General features: G+C 52.5%; 1 protein-coding gene across 26 annotated transcripts in view; it reads right to left on the reverse strand.

Annotated features, from left to right (window-relative positions):
- The window catches only part of Slc2a9 (solute carrier family 2 member 9), a 205,138-nt gene that overhangs the window by 75,602 nt on the left and 107,478 nt on the right, over positions 1 to 22,058 (reverse strand). For 25 of the 26 annotated variants that reach the window (XR_015441268.1, XR_015441269.1, XM_087187348.1 and 22 more), the window contains 2 exons: positions 4,238 to 4,425; positions 76 to 186 (listed from right to left, as the gene is read on the reverse strand). Coding sequence is in view for 24 of the 26 variants with exons in the window: in XM_087187348.1 (XP_087043474.1) it covers positions 76 to 186; positions 4,238 to 4,425 (299 nt within the window). In the remaining 2 variants the exon portion in view is untranslated. Of the gene's footprint in view, positions 1 to 75; positions 187 to 4,237; positions 4,426 to 9,014; positions 20,965 to 21,098; positions 21,180 to 21,498; positions 21,557 to 21,964; positions 22,057 to 22,058 lie in introns of those variants that run through there. The other variant, XM_087187358.1, reaches the window with a different exon arrangement.

Here is a 22,058-nt window from a genome sequence, read left to right on the forward strand (position 1 = left end):
CGTCCCCTCTGGAGCGCGGGGTCCCCAGGGCGCCCTGCGCCCCACCCTGAGCTCAGCAGCAGCCGGGTGACTTACGGAGAAGACGGCGGCCAGCGTCTCGACGCCGCCCGTGCTCAGCGTGACGTAGGGGATGCTTCCCGGAGCGATCCCGGCCTTCCCGAAGATGCTGTTGGTGTAGAACCATATCTAGACAGAGGAAGGAGAAGAAATGGAGACTGCCGTGATTCAGGGCTAAGGCGGCCTCTGAGCCTCGCTGCTAAGCCCAGAGTCACGCGGTGGGGCAGTGACGTGGTCACTCATTTTAACAGAACTCACACAAGCCCGGGAGGGACATGGGACTAGCTATGAGACCACCTCCCAGTCAAGTGTGACAGTGAGACAGAGACACGAATGTTGGTGGGCGGAAGTATGCTCCCATTCCCCCCCCCCCCACTTCTTCCCCTCTGCTGTCGGAATGATGGAGGGATGGCTGGAACTTCAGCAGCCCTTTTGGATTATTATGCAACCTCAGGATAACAGTGCTGTTAACCCCCATGGGAACTTTGTGAGAGCCAGAAAAGGTCCCTGTTTTGTCACCCAAAGCCAGATCTAGCTGACACTGGCATCCATCGTGGACTCAGGGTTTCAAAACTTAGTTCCTTCTTTTTTTTTTATAGTGGGGATCAAATTTAGGACCTTGCACTCGCCAGGTAGGCGTGGTTCCACTGAGCTACATCCCCAGCATTTTCCTTCTTGAGAGAGCAGTATGGCCTGTTTAGATTCCCTCTCCTCCCTGGTCAAAAGAACACCCCGTGCTGGCCTCCCTGGCCTGGGTGTTGTCCAGCTGGGTGTCATGGACGACGAGGTGGGAGACCAGTGGGCTGCTCCCGACTGACTTCTGTGATCCCCCAGCCTGGCCATCAGCCTAGACCCAGAGCCTACAGAATAACAGGAAGCTGTACAAACGTGTTCTGTTAGCAGCATTTGTTCAACACAAGTTATTCGTGTACCGGGGAAGACAGAGGACGTACTTATCGGGATGGCAGGTTAATTTTCAGGGAAGAGACGATTCTTCCCGAGGCACACCTGGAAACACCAGTCACAAACCGCTGCACTCGAGCACAGTATTTAAGGTTCCCGGGAACAAGGACCCTGCCCTGGTCCCCACTGCTCCATACCTGCCTGTCCTTCCAGTGACCTTGGGAATGAGACCATCTTGGCTGTGGCATCCGCAGGGCACCCAGGTGGCTCCTGCAAAGCTCTTTAGTTTCTAAAGCTCTTAGGGCTGTGGCAGAAGCACTGTGATCCCAGAAGCCCTGGGCCAGGTTCTCGCTCATACTCCGGGCCGCACCTCCGGGACCCGCCCAGACACCCGGGCGCCTGTACTAATCTGCAGGTGTTTCTTATGCAGTGAAGCCGAGACAGTGGAACAAGCAGTCACGTGACCCCTGGGACTGGCCCAGCTTTCGGCCCAGGAGAACTGGCAGAGACTCACGTGGCCCAGCGCCTCCTCTCTGCTGAACCCCCAGGCGCCCTGCCTGTGGAGGAGTGAGGGGCTCCAGTCCGGCGGAGGGTGCTGAGCCCTGTGCCCACCCCGGGGCAGGGACACTGTCCGGAAGGAGAAGCCCCTGCCCTCTGCTCCAAGGAGAGTCTGGCTGCATGCAGAGCGAGGCTGCTGCCAAAGAGAAGTGACTTTAGAAGACAGGTCTCATTTTAGAGGAGAAAACTTGAGGGCTATTGTGAGAGGATGGAGTACAGCCCTGAAGGGGCATTTAGGAATATCTGCACCTGACTCCAACTTTCGTGCAGTCACTCAAGTACAATAAAACCACCCACCGAGTCTTTAGCTTTCGTGTACTGAGCTAGGGGTAACGTTTGTTTCACACAGTGGATCTCAACACGGGGTGACCTCGGCTGCAGGGGACGTTTGGTGGTGTTGGGGCGCATTCTTGGCTGTCACAGCCGGCGGGGAGCAACTGGCCAAGTGGGTAGAGGCCAAGAGTGCCAGGCACCCTATAGCCCCATGACAAGGACTCTTCCAGCCCCACACATGGAAGGTCTGAGGCCGGGAAACGCTGGCTTGGCGCCAGGTGCCTGGGACTCAGAGTTGGGCTGGCAGAGCCTGGTGGGCCATCCTGGGCCACGCAGCTGCCACCAGAGGTGTGAGTTTGCCAGTGGCACCCTGGGACCTTGGGCAAGTCCCTGACCTTGTGCAAGGCTTGGGTTCTTTGTGTAGAAAATGAGGACAGTGCTGCTGACCCCGAGGGACCATTCAGGGCAGGAGCAAGGAGACCCTTGGGAAGGTGACTGGAGAATTATCAGGTGTCTCAAGGGACAGCCTATGCCTCTCAGAGTGACTTCTGGTAAAACGAAGGGCAGTGCCAGTGATGACTGGGGTAGTGCACTCCTCGGCCTCAGAGATGTGGAGCAAAAGGCAGCAGATGCAGGGAGAGCCTGGCCCAGGTCCAGCAGGTCGGGCACTGAGGCTGGCATGGGCCACCGGTCTGCTAAACATAAAACAGAGCAGGCAGGACTTGTCCCAGAGGTTGCCTGGGGGTAAACTGGGGACAGCTCGAGGGACATATACGGGTATGCTGTGAGGGACTTCCAGAACCCTCTATGTTCTGGCCTTAGGCATTCAGACCTTGTAACAAAACACCGGGGGCTCAAATCCCTTTTCTATTCTTCCTGGCTGTGTGATTCCGGAGAAGTGTCTCATTGTCTCTGTTCCTAACAGTGGGGCCGGGGGACAACTCCTGGTTCTCGCTTAGCGTAGATTCCTGGGTCACTTGATTAACCCTGTAGCCGAAGTTACTGGGCCAGGTAAGGGGAAGCACCTGGCCCAGCTTCTCCCTGCCAGCTCTCGGTCACACAGGGACAGGAAGCTGGGCCTCTGACTGTGCAGAGCTCTCTGCAGTGGACACAGCGCCGCTGGCTGCAGGAGCAGAGGGGATGCAGGGCTTGCGGATTTGCCCTGGTGGAATTTGTAAGGTCACATGGGGCGTGCGAATGGGAGCGTTCTGTCCAGCGAGGACGCCGCTCCGTGCACACACGCCGCAGTTCTCCACCACAGTGCTCAGTAAGCACAGACTCAGACGCATTCTTTGAGACTCCAAGGCTGAGCCTTAGGAAATGTTACCTCTCCCTCTCCACCCAGGGCAACGAGCAGGGCCAGCCAAGTAGCTGGCACCGAGGTAGGAGATAGAGCAAGGAGAAGTAAATGTAGAAAGCTGTGAGACAAGAATCAAGAAACCAGACAGAGCAAGGAAGACCATCTCAGTATCAGAAACCAACAGAAAAGGGTCATCGTCCACCTCAAGAGCACCACCCCTGAAGACATCCCATTCCATTTTGCAGAAGCAACAATACCGATAGTGACTCCATGGAGTCTGCCTCCTTGTTTCTCAGATTCAGGAATTCTACTTCTAGAGCTTTGGAGAGAGAAGAGATGGCCATGCCCAGCAGAGGGCTGGGATCCCTGGAGAGAGACCCTTAGCTCAGGAACCAAAGAGACTTAATGAAAAGCCTTGAGGTTTTCTCAGGCCAAAGGGCTGAGTTGAAGCCAGCCCAGCCAAGACCACTCTCGTGTTCATCTGGATTATCAACTTGATTAGCTTGAGAGCTACCTGGGAGATCAGTAAAGCACGTCTGGAGGTATGTCTGGGTGGGTGGAGTAGTGACCTTGGGGCTCAATCTGGTCTCTGGGCTTTCCTTCTTGGGCTCCCTCCCTCCTCTCTGCTTCCTGGATCTCGAATTGAGCAGCTTTCCTCCACCATGCCGTTTCTGCCTTGGAGCCAGTAAACCATGGACTGAACCCCCTGAAATCATGAGCCAGAATAGACCTTTCCTCCTTAAAGTTGTGGGTATTGGGTATTTTGATCAAAGTGACAAAAATCTAATAAGAAAAGGAAATCTTATCAATACATCTATTTTTATTGAAATAATCTCATTGTCTCCCATGTATGCCTTCCTATGTGCTCATTTCAGTGAGAAGTACAATTTTTAGGGTTCCAGGGGATAAATAATGAGAGTGGTAGGCAGCATCTCTGAAGGTATAAATGACTCAGTGTTGCCCAACACTTCGTGTGAATTTCCTTTGTGTGTGGCACCATCCCATTCTACAGATGAGGAAATTGAGGATCTGTTAAGTTCATGGCTGCTCAGCAGCATGGAGCTGGGGGAGGCTGGCAGAGCTGGGACTGGAGCCAGGGCTCACGGCCCCACCCCCAAGTCCTCCTGCCCGGAGGATGGCACTCACCGCATTGAGGCCGCAGAGCTGGTAGCAGGCCATGATGACAACCACGGTGATGACCTGGCAGCGGACAAAGGGAGCCCTCAGCAGCTCCAGGACAGGCACCAGGCGGATGTTCCTCTGCACACGGTTCTCAGCCAGGATCTCTTCCATCACTTGGGAGACATCCGCTTTGCCCAGGAACTTCTGGAAGGCTGCAGTCAGGGGTCCAGTTAGGATGTCTGCTGTAGCTAAGGGATGGTGCCCCCCCACCTTGTTGGGGGCCTCTGAAACAGAATCCAAAGCCCCCACCTGAGGTCACCCAGCTGCCTGGGGGGAACTCAGTCTCCTCATCACCTCCATGGCAATGTGGAGCATGCCCGGGTTCGAACCGTCTCTATCAGGGCAGCTGGCTTCCTGTTTGTCCTGGGTTCCCTCGCTATTGCCTCCATGGCTGCTGTAACAACTGCTCATGGTATCAGACACACCAACCCCAGACTCAGAGCTTCCCACATGCAGGAAGCATTTACTGGGGCCCCTGTCTGTTTGCCAGGGCTGTCTCTGCTCTCGCTCGGTGGGGTGTCCAGAAGTTTCCATCCCACTTGGCCAGGATCCAAGTGATGCCCCGAAGTCGGATCTGTCACAGGAAGGAAGACTGAACCTAATGACCTTCTAGGTCTTTCCATGTGGCCCTCAGGAATGCAGACACCGTGAACAGAAATCATCTCAAAGATTTCATCTTCCCAGGGCTCAAACTCCCCCTCGCAATTTACACCATTTCCAGATTGAACACTGCAAATTTCCAGCCTCTGAAAAACCTGCATATCTGACTGAGACCTTAATTATGGAAACCTCCCTCCCTGGAGGAATGCCCGAGGTGGGCTGCCTGATCAGGCCCTACATCATTATCGGCCAATGGGGGGGGGGCGGTGATAGAGCAAGGATTTAAATATTCAGCTCTCTGACATCCTTCCTCCTATGCGGAAAGGGGGCTGTCTCCAGGGCTCCCGGGGACGGTCCATCCCAGGGCCAGCGGGTAGCATCCTTAATGACTCTGCTCCACGCCACAGGACACATGAAATTGTTCATCTAAGCAAGGAAAAAATAAAAGCTGTTAAACTTGCCCCTGATTCGTGCTAAGGCTTTGTTCTTTCCAGTATTCTACTGAAAATTGCCAAGTGTCTCTGAAAGCTGTGAGTTAATGCTTTTCCCAGCACGGTCTCAGGGTGAGGGGGAGAAGTAGGTTGGTGAGTAATGTTTCTGCACCATGCATGGAACCGCGGTTTTTCTAACATTGCTTCAAATTTCACAATGCAACATCTCTGTGATAAGAGTTCCAGAACTGGAGGGCAGGAAAATATTTCTCCTCTCCCCGACATGCATGTTTTCCATAATAAAACAAGGAGAATTTGACAACCTTTTCTTTCCCCTTTTCACTTTAGCTGACAGGAAGCTCTCAGCCAAGTTCAGTTCACAGAATTTCCTGGAAGAAAAATCTGTCTTCATCTTAGAAGTTCTGATCATCTTCGACAGTTGCAATCAACCTGCAGACTGCAGGCCACCTGCCCTCCTTTTAATGTTCTAATGAAAATATTTTAGATAGAGGAGGTTTTGTTATTTATGTACATGAACTATATTCTATATTTCATATGTGACCCAAGACAATTTCCTTGACCCAGTGCAGCTCAGGCCGGCCGAGTGGTCAGTTCTAACTAACTGTGCACACGGATGAGTGGGCTTCCTAACGGCAGACCTGTACATGCACACGAGGTACTCCGACACTTTCATCTCTCTTTGCTTCCCCCTTCCCCTGCTCTGGACACCCACGCTGTAAACGTCAGCTTAACCTCGGCACTGAGGATGTCTTGGGCTGGATAACTGCTGTGGGTCCTGGGCACTGGGTCACGTCTGTCAGTGCTGCTGCCTCTGCCCACTGGATGCCAGTAGCTGTTGGTTGTGACAATCAAAAATGTGTCCGGATACTGCCCAATATCTCCTCTCCAGAGGCCCCCAAGCTTCTTTCCCCCCACATGGCCCCCCAGCACCCCCTCCTGGCCCCTCCCCCAGTGCCACCCCAGGCTTCAGCCCCTCCCTCTGCCCCCATGGTACAGAGCATCTCTGCAGGCCGAGGTCTAGGGCCACCCTTCTGTCTGCTGATTGCCAGGTCAGTTCCTTCCCCATGGCTCCCTCCCTCCATGTGTTGGGGTTGGGCTTGAGTCCCCACTATCTCATGGCCCCATTCACACTTACTGAGCCGCTACTTCATTCCAGGCCTGATGCTATCTATGTAGGCACTGCAGGAACAGGAGCTACAGGCCTTGCATAGGCAGTGCCCCTGCCAGGTCTCCTAATGCGCCTTCTGGGAGAGCCTCCGTGGAAATCAGAGATACAGACAGAGCCAAGGAAATTAGCCATGGGTTCAGCTCTCCTGAGCTAGTCTCTGGATGATCCTTGCTCCAGCCTCAGAGTGCTCATGTGTAAAGTGGGGCAGAAGTCACCCACGTCTCCATGGCCTTACGAGGGTCCCCTGGGCAGAGCTTGGCTTGGCATACTTGCAACACCTGAACTTCCCCATTCCAGGGACAGGTAACCCCACTAGGAGGCTCATGGGACTCAAGACACCATGGTGCCAAACCCAAGATGGGCAGATGATTTGGGGGTGCCTCTGTGCAGTGCTGCCTGAGGTCGAGGGGTGAGGGTCTGGAAGGGGCAGGGTGGGAAACTCTGGTCAGGGATTACGCACACAGCTGAACCAGGCTGCTGGTGGAGGCTGACCACGTGGCATTCCAGCTGCGACACCATGGCAGGGTGGATCAGCCTCCCTCTGCCCTGTGCCCTCAGCTCTGGGACATGGCAGTACTCGACCAGTGACGGCTGGAGAGATGTCAGGTGGGGGGCGTGGGCATCCCAAAAGGTCCAAGGAAGCCCAGACCTCCCTGGAGCACAGGACTGAAGATGTGTGGCTCACCATCATGCCAGTTGGGCCAGGACCTTCAAGGGAGTGGGGTGGCTCTGGGGTCTGGACCGAGGAAAAGGGCTGCACGATCCTGCCTACACAGGCAGGCTGAATGATGGGCATTTCCTCTCCCTCTCTTCCAGACACTGCAAGCCTAAGACCAGGGCGCCAGCTGAGTTCAGTTTCTGGTGGGACCACTTCCTAGCTTACAGATGGGCAGTAGGGGCAGGTAGAGGGACACACACAAAGAGCACAGGGCAGGGCTCAGAGGGCTGACACTAAAATCACCGCATGCTTATCAGGTCCCATGTGCTCGAGGAGTGTACCCCACCGAGTGCTTGAGAAATCCCCAACTGACCTCCCCCCTTCCCAGAAACAAAGGCTAAGACCCTGACTGGCTGGGACATCAATCAGTAAAACAGTTAGTCTTAGAAAAGCAGCTCACCCTGTCAGTATGAATACTCCCAACCCGGTGGGCACTCACTCGAGGCCCCTACCGCGCAGCCCACTCTGCTGCTATGACAGCTCTTCTGTTTCCTCTGCATTCGCCACACTTTACAGAAACTTTCAGTTCGCATCGTATCAGTCTTGACTTCCCCATTGCCCGCTAAGAGCCCCACCTCTTCATTCTTCATTGGAGTGAGGGCAGGAACCTGGAGAGGGATGGTGGGTTATTATGGGGGACCTCTAGCACCCCTCGGAAAATCCTCCACTGGATACAACACTCCCTGGGCCCAGAGAGCGCTGGTGTCTCTTGTCTTCCTACAAAACACCAGGACTATGGACCAGGCCCTGTCCTTGTGAGCTTACTTGACCTCATTATTGTCTTACAGGCCCATCTCCAGGTCATACCAGGGCTTAGGGTTTCTGCCTGAACTTGGGGGAACACAACTCGGTCCCCAACACTTCCCTGGAGTTCCTGCCCTTCACTCATGGATTGCTGCTCCCTGCCTTCTGCCAGCCCAGGTTACATTCCCACTGCAGGAAATAAAGATGCGGGGAGAGTTGACTGGGTCCAACTTTCAGCCCAGAAGTTTTCCAGATCTATTTTCTGGCAGACTCAGAAAGAGAACCAGAAGTTGAGCATGGTCAGACTCAGGCTCTCAAACGCCCAGCAAAGTTCTGAGTCCTGCAGGCAAAATGTGCAGAGGCGGAAGACCAGGAGGGAGGGACAGGCCATGGACATGATGATTCGGGTTCCTGACTACTGCCTGCTACCGTGGGGCCTTGGCAAGTCGCTGCAGCCTCACGCACGCCCTTCCTTGGGTTTGCTGGGCCCCCGTGACAACTGAGTGAAATAACACCTCCAAGGCCTACTCACATCTGTGACCTGATTGTGTGATGTGCTGACAAAGAGGTCGACTCAGGGCTACACTGCCTGGGTTTAAATCCTGGTTTCGCTACTTTCCACTCAGTATGACGCTAGATGAGTTACTTAATGTTCCTGTGTCTCAGTTTCCAGCTCTGTAAAATGGACATAGTCATAGTGGGGTTGTCACTGGTATTAAATGTCATTACCTATGGTGTCATTAGAATACTACCTGGCTCTGGATGATTAATGAGCACTGTAAATACATCAACACTGACAGTAGGTTCTTGCCACCTACTTCCCTTCCCTCCATTCTTCTCTCCTCCTTTCCTCTTCTTTTTGGCTGGACAATGGCTGGAAAGTGCCAGAACCTTCTATTAGGAGCTGAACTATGTCCCCACAAGCGTGTGTTGAACCGTTGTACCCGTGGATGTGGCCTTTGGAAACAAGTCTTCCAAGGTGGTGAAGATGGAGTTAAGATGAGTCCATGCTGGAGGACCATGGACCCTTGTCCCATGTGACTCTGGTCCCTATAGAAAGGGGAGACAATAGAGACACAGAGGACACAGTCTTGTGATAATGAGGTGGAGGTCAGAGTGCTGCTGCTATGAATCAGCGGAGGCCCAGACTGATGGTTTACATGAAGCACATCTCTCAGAACCCTCACTGGCTCATAGGCAAGGCTTTGGGAAGATGATGGCTCATGGGGTGCTGTGGCTGACTTGCTGTTAGGAGGCAGTGTCTGGTTGGAAGAGGCAGTCACTGGGGCCATGGCTTGGAAAGGTTTCTTTCCGTCTTCAGCTCCTCCCTTTCCACTCTGCTTCCTGGCCACCATCCTGTGAGCAGCTCTCCCCCACCAGGCCCCTCTGCCACGTCGTCCTGCCTTGGAGCCAGCTGACCACGGACTAAACCTTTACAATCTGAAGCCAAAATAGATCTTCATCCTTTAAGTTGTGGGTGTTGGATATTATGTCCCAGTGACAAGGAAGTGGCCAAGACACAGGAGACTGCTGGACCCACAATCTGGAGGAGGCCCCACCGTGGCCTGGGCAGCATCGAGATTCCACACTTCTAGTCTGCAGGATGGTGACAGAACCAACTGATGTTGCACTGAGCCACCAATTTGTACCTGGTCATGGCCACATCTAGTTCACACTTTATCATCCCCAGGAGCATTCCGTAAGCTCCTGTGGGAGCAAAGTGCAGATGATCTGGAGGCCTGGTGGCAAGGCCACCGAGGGGCCGTCATGTGGAGCACATGCTGACACATGGAGTACTGACATGTGCACTGAGCTCAGCGTCTTGTGTGGTGGGAGCTCAGTGCCTGTAGAAAGAGGAGGCTTTACTACTGTGATGAAAACAGCATGGTACTGGCAAAGAAACAGACTCGAAGATCAGTGCAATAGATTAGAAGATGCAGAAACAACTCCAGACATGCTCAGCCACTCATCTTTGACAAAGAAGCCAAACACCCTCCTGGAGGAAAGATAGCCTCTTTAATAAATGGTGTTGGTAAAACTGGATTTCAACCTGTCAGAAATTAAAACTAGACCCATGCCTATCACCACGCACTTAACTAAGATCAAGGTGGATTAAAGATCTAAATATTAAGACAGAAACACTAAACTTGCTGGAAGATAAGTTAGGTAGAACTCTTGATGACATTGGCGTAGGAAAAGACTTCATGAACAGAACCTCAGTAGCACGGGAACTTGCACAAAGAATCAACAAGTGGGATCTCATCTTATTAAAAAACTTCTGCACTGCAAGAGAAACCACCCACAGAGCTCACAGACAACCTACAATGTGGGAAGAAATATTTAGCAGCTGTACCTCAGACAAAGGTCTACTATCAAGAATATATAAAGAACTGAAAAAAATCAGACCTCCCAAATTCAAAGACCCAATTCAAAAATGGGCATCTGAAATGAACAGACATTTCTCAGACAAAGAAGTAAAAACAGCAAATAAACATATGAAAAAATGTTCAACATCACTGGTCATTTGAGAGATGCAGATGAAAACAACACTGAGATTCCACCTCACCCGACAAAGAATGGCTGCTATCAAGAAATCAAGCAATAACAAATGCTGGCGGGGGTGTGGAGAGAAAGGAACCCTTCTCCATTGTTGGTGGGAGTGTAGACTGGTGCAACCACTGTGGAAATCAGTATGGAGATACCTCAAAGAACTAGGGCTGGAAGTGCCATTTGACCCCGCTGTTCCACTGCTGGGAATCTTCCCCAAAGAATTAAAAGAATCATACCACAGCGATATATGTGCACCTATGTTTATAGTGGCACAGTTTGTGATAGCTAAAGCTTGGAAACAGCCCAAGTGCCCATCAACTGGAAACTGGATAAAGAAGATGTGTTTTTTTTTTTAAATAAAATGGAGTACTACTCAGCCATAAAGAATGAGAAACTAGAGACATTTATAGATAAATGGATGCATATTGAGGCCATACTCTCAAGTGAAATAAATAGGACACACATGTGTAAATACTGAATAGTTTCTGTAGTGTGAGAAATTGAAAGTGTAAATAAGGATGAAAATGATTAAAATGAATAACTGATAATTTGAAATAAGAAAAGGTCCAAGGGTTTGAGGATGGTGGAAGGGAAAGGGGAAAGGGAAGAAGGGAAAGAAAAAAATTATGAGAAAAAAAAAATGGAATCAAACTCTGTGTAAATAGGGAAGGGTGGAGGGAGTGAAGGGTGCACAGGTAATGGGAGAAAAAATAAAAACTAAGATGCATCATGTTCTGGTACAAACACCCAATGATAAATGTAAATGTATTTTATACCTAAAATATGCTAATAAATATATATATTTTTTAAAAAAAGAAGAGGCTTTACCAGGCATTTATTTTCTACTGCTCTTTGGGTTTGGGGCGGGAGATCACTTGGCTTTTAATTCAGGTTTGCTGTATTTTTATTACCCATAGCTGAGGGATCCATAGTAGGGTAAAGAAGAAGATTCTGCGGGCCTAGTTATAGCTTTATAATATTTGACTATCAACTGAACCTGGAGCATTTGCAGGGTCTGGGTGGGCGTAGAGGGGAGCCCACCTTGAAGAGGATGCAAGAAGGTGTCCTTAATCTCTCTTTGGTTGGAGGCAGAATGATGCATTGAGTTTTTTTGGCAATTTACTGGTTGGAGAATTTGAGAACCCAAGTGTGTGGCTTGAATGGAATTCCCTGACACATGCACCGGTGGTTTATGAAGATCCCCCCAGAGAAACCACAGGTTAAGCTGTCCAGTACAAAGCTAGGACGGTCACAGAAACGCTGCCCTGCCCAGGGTACAGGCCTGTTGCCGGCCTCAACGTTGGCACTGACAGTGCGCTGCCTGGCAGAGATCTTCAAATGTAAGGCACGATTAACTGATGGCCTCGAGGTCAAGATGACATTTTAACAGGAGTGGCAAAGTAGCAGCTTTTCAAAAGAAATCATGCCATGAAGCAGTATGTGGAAATCTTTCCATCATCATGGAATTTGGTAGCAAAATTGTGCACAGAGGTCATGGACAAAAGGCTCTCATATCTGCCCTTTAAAATAAAAACCTCCTAAACAGTTTTTAAAATATTCCTGCACAAATGAAGCATTTCAGTGGATTCTGCTAAACTGTGGTTAAAATATAAAAAGGCAACAACTTCTGATGATTTTTTCAGAACAAGTGACCGACACTGGGGAAGATGAAAATTTACCAGCTGCATTCAGCTCTGGCCTCAAACATTTCCTTTCATGGCTGGGGCTGCAGGCCCAAAGCCAAGCATGCTCAGTTCTGCCAGCCCTGCTGTATCCTGTCCACAATGCTCATTTCCGGGCTGTCACCGTCTGACCCTTGACCAGTTCTGCAGGTGTCAATGGCTTTTTTGGGGGGAGTGTTTTTTGAGACAGGGTATATAGTTCAGGCTGGTCTTGAACTCACTATGTAGCCCAGGCTGGCCTCAAACTCCCAGGGATGCCCCTACGTCAGCCTCCCCAGTGCTGGGATTACAGGTGTGGGCCACCACACCTGGCTTCAATGCCTTCCTTTTTTGTTGCCCTCCAGCCAGCCCCTCCAGGTGAGCATACCCCTTCTGCAGGTGGGAAGATGGAAGGACTGGACCCTCAGTCAGAAGAAGGGTCCTGTGGGTGGAGCCTGTGGAGAGGTCTGCGGAAGGGAGGCTGAGGCAGTGTGAGTCTCTTCCTGGCATCTCTGGGGTGGAGGATGACCATTCTGCTGGGCTTCTGAGCAGTGCCTGGAGGAGCATCACCCAAATGATGCCACAATGGAGGCTGGGGTGACATTCTGCCAGCCTCCGTCCCAGGGGCATTAACACTGCAGCCGGGTGGGGTGACATCTGGGTGCAGAGAGCGTTCCAGGCTGTGGAGTGGTGTGGGGAATGTCAGCTCCCGTCCCCATTTGCACTGACTGTCCCCTGTGGCTGGGCCATGGGAGGGTGTGCGGGGACAGCAGAGGAGGCTGTGACTGTCACCCCACTGTTTGTGGATAAGCTCAGAAGTGTGTGCCCCGAAGTCTCCCTCCCAGTGCCCAGTTATGAGCCAGGGAACCTGTCCCAGACTGGGCTTAGACCATGGTGTTTATTTCTGCCTGGAGGCGGAGGTCCGGGACACAGGTGCTGGCAGAGCCAGATGCCTGGCTGGCAGGTGGTAGCCTGCTCACTGTGTCTGAGCAGCAGGGACTGAAAGCGCGTGCTCTGGGCTCTTCCTCTTCTGATGGACACAAACCCCACCCTAAGGCCCTGTCCCGTGACCTCATTAAGCCTAATCACGTCGATGCCCTCCCGCTGGGGTCAGGGCCGCAGGATGTGAATGGGGGTGGGGGCACATGTGCAGTCCTTGGCAGGGCTTAGCAGACCTTCCGTGCTGTCCCTCTTTCCTTCCCTCCCTCCCCTTTCTCCTTCCTTCCCCGTCCTCTGCTCACTCTCATCTCCTATCCTGTGTTTCCGAAAGACACCACCAGCAGCAGCAGCCCTGAATTTCCCTCGCCCACCCTTCGCCAGTCCCCTGGAGTGAGGCACAGGTCTGCGGGGTGATGTCAGCACGGGCCGCTTTACACCTACAAAGCACAGGGGGACTGGGGGCATTTGCTCTTGGCCACTTTTTCACCCTGGCCTGCAGGAACTGCATTTCCTGCCCTCCGATTTTTAGGCGGAGGCCTGGAATCTGCGTCTGGAGAGCGAGGCCACTTGTGGAGGACCGGACACTGCATGTAGCATGGTCAGGGAATGGCAGCCGCAGCCTCTGTCCTCCCCTGGTCCCATCAGCTCAGGCAGCTACTGCAAGGCTTGGGACATTTCTTGCCAGAGGCTGGTCTTATGCAGGGCTTGGCACAGCAGGCGCTGAGACATGCTGAGCCCTATTCACCTTTGCTGACGCTTAATGCGAAGCAGATCCTCAGGGCTGAGGGGCCTCTGCTGTCCCTGGCTGCCCCCAGCAGGAGCTGTGATGCACTGTGGATCTGCTTGGCCCAGGAAGAGCTGCTTAACTTGTGTTCGAGGATGGACTGAGTTTCTGAGTAGTGAGTTCCCCATCCTTGGCAGTGTATAAGGAGGAGCTTGAGGAGCACCCAAGCACCGAGCAGGAAGATAGGTGGACATGGGTCTCTGAGGCAAACTGGCCTCCCAGAAGTGTGCAGACGCCATGGAGGAGTGGGAGAAGGGGAGGCAGCAGTGTCCATGAGGATGGAACAGAGATCGATTTCAAGCAGCTGCCCTTGTGGATGGAGGAGATGGCCTTGAGAACTTGCGGTCCATGAGCTCATTTCAAAAGACATTCATACACGGAAAGTCACCCTCCCAGAACTCACTCCCCACGCTCCCGGAGTCTGTAGGTTTACCCCAGGCTCAGCCTAGTACACGTCCCATACCTGCTCTTCAACTTGAAAGCAAGAAGCTGCCCATGGCTCACACCTCATTCATATTCCTGGCTCTATGCTAATCTCTGACTCATTGAACTTGAAAAAGGAATGGAAATTTACATCTCCCAGCTGGAACCTCTGGGAGGCCTAGTCAGCTCTGGACTGAGAGAGGGAGCCCCCGTCCCAGGGACAGACTCGCCTTTATCCAAAGGGGACCAGGAGACCACGCAGGCAGAGCCTGACACTTACTGGGCACCTACTACTGGCCAGGTTCTGCACCATGCATCTCGTGGAGTTTTGTGCCAGTCCACCGTGCTCTGGGATGTTGGGAAACAGCCACAGATCACCAGGTAGACATGATCGGGAGATGCTCCAACCCATAGCTCTCTGATCTCTCTTTCCAAGCACCTCAAAAGAAGGATGCTAAGGAGCCATGGCATAGAGAGACTGGCAGAATAAATTCAGTTTGTTTCCATTACCTTGCATCTTTGAGGGCTTGCTGTGGGCCGAGACAGTGCTAAGGGAAGAGCCAGGCAGAGCTTCTGCCCCGAGGAGATAGCTGCTGAGGGGCAGGAGACAACCCACTGCCTCTGAGGTGGGTGGTGCCAGATGCGGGGACTGCAGGAACCTCATCAGACCCCTGCCAGGTCAACACCCTAATTGCCATTTGACAGATGAGGAAATTGAGGCACAGAGAGATCCCGGCCCCAGGAGAGCTGGCGTTTCTGCTTGTGCTCTGTGCTAAGGGTCTCGGTGTCTGTGCTAAGTGTCTTGGTGCAAGTGTGGCTCCAGGGGTGACACTGACAGGATGCGGTCATGGCCGGTCTCCTGCACTGTATGTCTGTTGTGCAAGAGTTCAGGTCCTGCTATAAGACAAACTGAAAGTTTCCTTTGCCAAGCTCTGCACAGGTCTGCAGGTGAGCTGTCTTTGCAGTGACTGATTCGCATGCATGAAATCAGGAACTGCATGAATACTGTCCCCATTAGCCACATGGCTATCTCCGTAGAGGTGGCTTTTACATAGGCAAAGTAGCAAGGTGGCCCTGAGCTCACAGGGGTGGGACAGTGAGCTGGGGTTCAGCTGCAGCTCCACCCAGCGCCCTGGTGAGACCTGGGTGGTCACGTGACAGCTCGAAGCTCAGTTTTTTTCTGGAATGGTTTAGAGTGAAGAGCAACAGGAACAAGACTGGCCCAGCTCAGGGAAGGACACTCTGCGCTTGGGGGTACTCGCAGGGATCAGTCACCACGGTGTGCATTAGGTGATAAGCCCAGGGATCATCCCTGCTGAATGCTGGCTGGGGAGGCAGCAACAGTGGGCTGAAAACAAACTGTCTTCGTCACTTTCTCATCACTGGACACAATAACCTGCACTCACCACTTACAGGAGGATGTGCTTATTTCGGCTCACAGTTTCACAGGTCTCAGTCCTTGCGTGGTGGAAGGAGAGCTGCTCACAATATGGTGGACAGGAAGCAGAGAGGGAAGGGAGGAGCTGGAAGGGCGATGAACCCACAGCCCGGTGACCACTTCTTCCCACCAGACCCCATCTCCAACAGCACACTCGGCTCTGAACTCCTCTGTGGATGAGTCTGCTGATGAGTACAACACCCCTATGACCCAATCCCCTTTTAAAAGCCCCAACTCTGGACACATGATGCCTATGGGGGACACTCTAAACCCAAACCAGAACACAAACAAATAACAACAACCACAAACACTCTCCCTGGTCAGTGTCTGCCCCAGCCACGTATGTCCACAGTTTAGGATCAGCCCTCCAGTTATGGACAGGTCCCCACCCTTCTCCCTTCCCTGGAGTTTATGCCAGCTCATCTTCCAATCATGCTCAGCTGCCACCTTCTCCCGGAAGTGCTCTCTGCTCTCTCCTGGAGTCTCTTTGGCTCCCTGGCTCCTTGCTCTGCATGTCTTGGCATGGGGTGGTGCCATGCTTAGTGTGAGGGCTCCTGATTTCTGCTGGGCTGCCTCCCAATGCTTCAGGCTCAGAACCTGTCTTGGTTTTGTTTCTAATTTTACCCTGAGGCTTAGCACAGTGCCTGGCACACAACAGAAACTCAATAAATACGTGGCACTGGCTGTGGCTCTGAAGAATGCTCAGAACTCCAAGGACGGGCAATGGGCTTCTCTGAGCTGCATACCAAGCTGTGATTGAAGGTGTTGCTGCGAGGGGAAAGAATCATAGAAGGGTATCATTTGCAGTTTCTTTAACTTTAGCCCAAGATTGAGTCTCTGATGCACTCCAAGCTCCTCTATACCAGTGTTAACCTCAGTAATGATGTTTTATAGAGTTGTGTGCAAGTCAGCCCTGTCTCTCTGAGACACTGTTCTGCTTCTCGCAAAGAGAGAGTCTGTGTGGGAACCAGTTCCCTCTCTTGCCCTGGCTGCCAGGAAGCTCAGAGAGAAGGTTGATGCCGCCTCCTAAAAAAATAATAGAAATATTTTCAGTCACCTAGTCAGTTTCTAGGCACAGTTCTAAATTCTTTGTGTGAATTAAATCATTTAATGTTCAAAATAATCCAATGAGGTCAGCAACATGGAGAGGGGAACCTAGCTAGGAGCTGCACAGGGCCAGAGAATGGCAGAAAGCAGAATGCAAATCCATGTGGCTTGGCTCAGAGCATCTAATCCCTTAACCTCCTCCCTATGCTGCCTCTTGGTGCTGCTTTACGTTGGTGGGGATTTTCCTTTCTTCCTGGGCCTTGAGTTGAATCTATAGCTTGCACACATGTGCACACACACGAGAGTGTGCACACATACACATGCCTGCATTGTGAGCTACTTCCAATATTTCCTGGATTTCTACAAGGTAGAAGTTTCTAATACTTGTCATAAAGCAGAAAAAAGAAGTCTCTTGTGTGGCCTGGGTGAATCCTAACCTCAAAGAGCCAATCTGGCCCAATGTAGCTTTGTACCTATTTTTAGCTTGGCTCCTTTCCTCTCAGCACACATTCAAACATCCCTGCCCCACAGCCTTCCTATACCTTGGGAGTCACTGCAAGGAGACATGCAGTGAGGACAACTATCTATCTATCTATCTATCTATCTATCTATCTATCTATCTATCATCTATCTATCCACTCATCCATCCTGTGCTTTGATTTAGAAAGTCCCTACGCTGAGGAAGACTTCTCAGGTACACAGGTAGAAACTATCCAGACAGAATCATCAGAAATTCTGAAGCAATGATCTGAAACATCTCCCTGGCACAAAGGGCAGGACTCCTCATGAAGCTGCCCGATTCTGTGTCCCTCCCAGCCTCCTCCTCTGGCTGCAGTCACTCTGTGTCCCACAGCATGGACACCTCTGCTGGCCGTGAGCAGCCCCACGCGTGCCCCAGAGCTGAGGCCAGTGTGCCACAGTGAGCTGAATGCACACGTGTGTGTTAGGAATACTCAGCTTTCCTTTTCTCAGTCAGTTGCTTAGTAAGCACCTACTGCATGCCGGGCATGGCTCTGGGGGATAAGCAAAGCAGGATCGGTCCTTGCTCTCCTGGAGCTCTTCCTTCCAGTGGAGAAGAGAGGCACTGAACATTGTGATGTAGAAACACATTGTTTCAGGTCTCAGTGGGTGTTCAAAAAAAAAGATACATCAGGAAAGGGCATGGTGAGAAGCGGGGTATGATTTGAGCTGCTGCAGATGGAGGAGATATTTGTGGAAGACTCTGTCTCAACAGGGACCCGAATGAAGTGAGGGACGCATGGCCATGCAGACACCTGGGGAGGGGCCTTCCAGGCAGAAAGAGCCAGGGAAAGGCTCTGAGAGGCAGTGTACCAAGAGCATCCCACTGTTTTCTGCCCAGTCGAGTTGGGCCCCTTGGGACCCAGCCTTGCGAGTGGCCTTTTACACGCGTCCGTATCACTGGGGCCAGAAGCCTGCAAACTATGACCTTCCTGATTCCTCTGCTGCTGACCCCCGTTGGATTCCACCCACGACTGGCACTGGTGTGAAGCTGTAGGTGGAGGAAGGAAGACTCTCTCCTGCTTCTACCCAGGTGGTAGCTCCTGCTCCACCACATTGTTGACAAAGACAACTGCCCCAGCATCTGGCCAGCAGCTACAGCTGTATGTTCAGCAGGGTGGGCAAGGGAGGTGGGCTGGTGGCAGCAGGATGACCCTGCTAGACCCCTCTTTCTCCTCCAGTCTCTCGGTCCCCCATAGCCATTTCAGAGAGGCCCTTAACATAGGGAAATGGTTAACAGCTTCTTCCTGCCCCTTCTAGCTCATCTAGACTACCGGGCTGATTTAGTAATCACACACCTTTAATCCCTGCAGCACACACTGTAGATCCAGCCACCTCTGAAAAAGCCCTACGACCGCCTGAGGCTTTGGGGGACCTCTAGACACAGCCGTAACAATTCCCTTGCCCCTTCTAACTCCGGGGTCGGCCCGAACTGCCTGGCCCACGGTCTACTCCCGCATCTTCAGAGCCAGCATTATCGGGGCAATCCTTTTGGGCTGCCATCGGCTTTGTTACTTCTCTGCCTCCATTTCCATTTACAATAACCTTGGTGACTGCACTGGGCCCACCTTGATAGTCCAGATAATCTACCCAGCCAAAGGCAATTGACTGGAAGTCAGACACAAGCTGAAATATCGCATGGTTTCTCTTACATGAGAAACCCAAAGAATAAACAAATTAAAGAGCAAAATAAAAAATCATAGGAAACAGGGAGGAAGATCTTTTCCAAATGGGAAGGGACCAGGAGATGGAAGGAGGGGGAGAAAAACAGGGGAAGGGGACCAAAGAGAATTAAGATGTGTCATGTGCACGTACCCACTCCCCACAATGAGTGTAATCAGTATGTGTGGTGAACATGTAGGAATAAAAATACAATTAAAACCAAGTCAGTTGATTGGCAGCTCCAGTTTCTTCAGTGATCTTAGTGGCTCTGTCACATCACATCGTCTAGCACAATCACAATCACAGGGTCTGGGAATTCGGAAATGGGCATCCTTTGGGGCAAGTGCAGGTCATTATCACACCCCTCACACCAGCACATAAGAGGAACTCAACAGCCAAAGCCACATTCACGCCGGAAGACTCACTGAGATCTCCTAATCCAACCACTTGTTTGTAAAGCAAAATTCAGGCCTTCAAGAGGTGCGGTGCTGGGACACCTGAATCTACAGCCCAAGTGTGCTCTGCCCCTTCTCCTGGTAATCACAGGGATGATGCCAGGGAGGGGAGTGACACGAGGGCACGTGAGCAGAGGCTACCCTGGACAACAGGCAGCGGGAGGATCCTCGCTGTCCCTCCCGACGGAGGCCTGGATTAGCGCTGGAAAGGCTTTGGTCACCACCTGGCCTGTTCCTGGCTGTGAGCAGGTGAGGACTCAGAGAGGGGTGATCTGGCCAGCTGGTGGCAGAGCTTGGCCTTCCGGTGGGGGTTTGGAGTTCAGTTAGCAATCTAAGTGTCCTTGGAGGGGGATTAGGACACTGCGGCAGTGGTATTTACCCCCAGCCTGCAGCACGAGCCTGCTGGGACAGACCATGAGCACCTGCTGCCAGCATCCCTGGGCCCCACGCCAGCCCCTGACTCAACGTGCACTGGTTCTGAGCTCAGTGCCTGGAGCCGGGCCATCTCGCGAGAAGCATCTCACCCAGTCCTTAGGGCACAGGTGGGGATCCAGAGAGGCATGGAGATAGAAGCAGGCTCCACCCGATGTGTGACACCCAGGTTGCATGGGCTCTCCCATGCCTGGGACCTGAAAGGGCCCAAGACTGACTCCTGAGAAATCAACAGTGAGGAGCCTCAGATGGTACCAAACGCTGCTCTGAAACTCGTCTCGCTAAGCAGTCGCAGTAGCTGCATTTCCCCCACAGACTCGCCTGGAGAAAGCTGATGGGGCCCAGGGCCTCATAAAAATTTCCACTGGGCTCATAAAACATTCAAATGAGCTCAGTGCCATCTCATTAAGTGACCAGCCTGTAAAGACTGACTTCTGGATTGGTGGATGTGTGCTGGATCCACCAGGCATATCCGTGAGGCACACCTGAGAGTTCTCGCTCATTAGCCAGGCAGGCTCTTAGGAGCTGCAAGATGGGGTGGCCATCTGACTGCTTCCTTCTACGAAGGAACCATTTTCCAGACTGCCCTATGGTGGCCTGAAGACTTGTGTCCGCTCCAAATCCAAGGGCGGACCCCGCCCCGCACATCCCTTTGCTGGGATGGTATTAGGAGATGCCTGTGCCACGCTCTTAGACCTCCTGTCTTCTAGAACTGTGAGAAGTAGGGTTTTTTATTTATATATTACCCAGCCTCAGGTATTCAGTTGCATCAAAGAAATGGACCAAGACAGTTTATTTCATGGAGGATCAGATTACCAAGCTCAGTAAACCAGGCTCCAGGAAACTCATGTTGCACCGAGTCTTCCAGGATAGGGAGGAACAAGCAGCTCCAAAAGGAAGGTCAAGCATTTGCTACAAGATGCCATCATTCCATCCTGTGTAGGGACCTTTGGGACAGAGCTCATCCTGGGACAGACAGGATGAGGGAGAAGGTTCTTCTCCAGCCCTGGACCGCTTTGCATGACCTTGAGGTCCCAGCTGGGCTCGGGATGCTCACAGCAGCTTAGGAGGTCATTTCCTTTGTGCTCAGGACAAGGCCCTTGATAACCAGAGTGTGTGTTAATGGACTGATGCTGGCACCACAGCCGATGCTGCTATGGCATGGAGCACACTGCAGAGCATCCTCACATCCACGTGGAAATGAGCCTCTGCCTGAGACCATGGGCAGCTCACCTGGGGTCACACAGATGGTGTGGGGAACGGGAGGCTGCAGCAGCTCATCTGCCTTCCAGATCGCTGGAGCATAAACCGCAGCTGCAACGTTATCAGATACAAGGAAGGCAAGAAAAGGGTGTCCACTTAACAGCTGACACGAGGAGGCCTCTTAGGGGAAGTGCCATCTGGGCTGAGAATGGCATGGTGACACACGCCTGGGGAGGGCTGGGTGTTCAGAGAGGGTTCGGGAAAGGGTGGGCAGCTCTGTGCACACTAGCAGGAAAAGCAACTGGGGCTCCCGAAGCAGATGGGAAGGTGGGGGCCTGGTGAGTACAGACGAGGGGACGGAAAAGGGAAGCTGGTGAGAAGCAGGACACGCACTCAGGAGGCACCCTCCCCCTCAGCCTCCCTCAGACACCTCCGTGACTTGGGATGCACGATCGCTGTCCGAAGTGCTGACCGTCTCCTTTAGGATACTAGGAGAAAAGGCAGCATGCAAGCGAGCTGGTACCCACAAAGCAGAGGAGCCTCAGAGTCCAGAAGTGCCAGACCTCAGTGAAGTCTTGATGAAGGCTATGGACTCCCGAGAGGCCCCAGGAAACTGATGCACAAGGATGTACCACCCACAGGCTCGGCTTTGGGGCATCCTCAGCAATGCTCTGAATCTAAAGCGAGTCTAGTCGTTAACCCTCAGCCACTTGCTCTTTGGAATAAGGACAGAGGTGAGCAATTTCCAGGCACACCTGTGCTGTGAGGCAGGGCCTTGTGTAGGGAGGCCTCCGAATTGTGCAGTCCTGCCCTGTTTAGGTTGTTGGAAGCAGGCTGGGAAGGGGCCCGTCTCTCTCACAGCTGGCCCTTTGCTGTGTGCCCCAGCCCCGTCTCACCAGCTGCCTCTCCAGCCAGGAGCCCCAGGGAGCATCTGGTCCGGGCTGGATTCGGAGACTCGCAGATGTCAGTCCTTCCTTCATTCTCACACCT

The sequence above is a fragment of the Heterocephalus glaber genome, unplaced genomic scaffold (genome assembly GCF_053883595.1).
Source record: "Heterocephalus glaber isolate CG9 unplaced genomic scaffold, H.glaber_assembly_v1.0 deba00001509, whole genome shotgun sequence".
NCBI classification, from domain to species: domain Eukaryota; kingdom Metazoa; phylum Chordata; class Mammalia; order Rodentia; family Bathyergidae; genus Heterocephalus; species Heterocephalus glaber.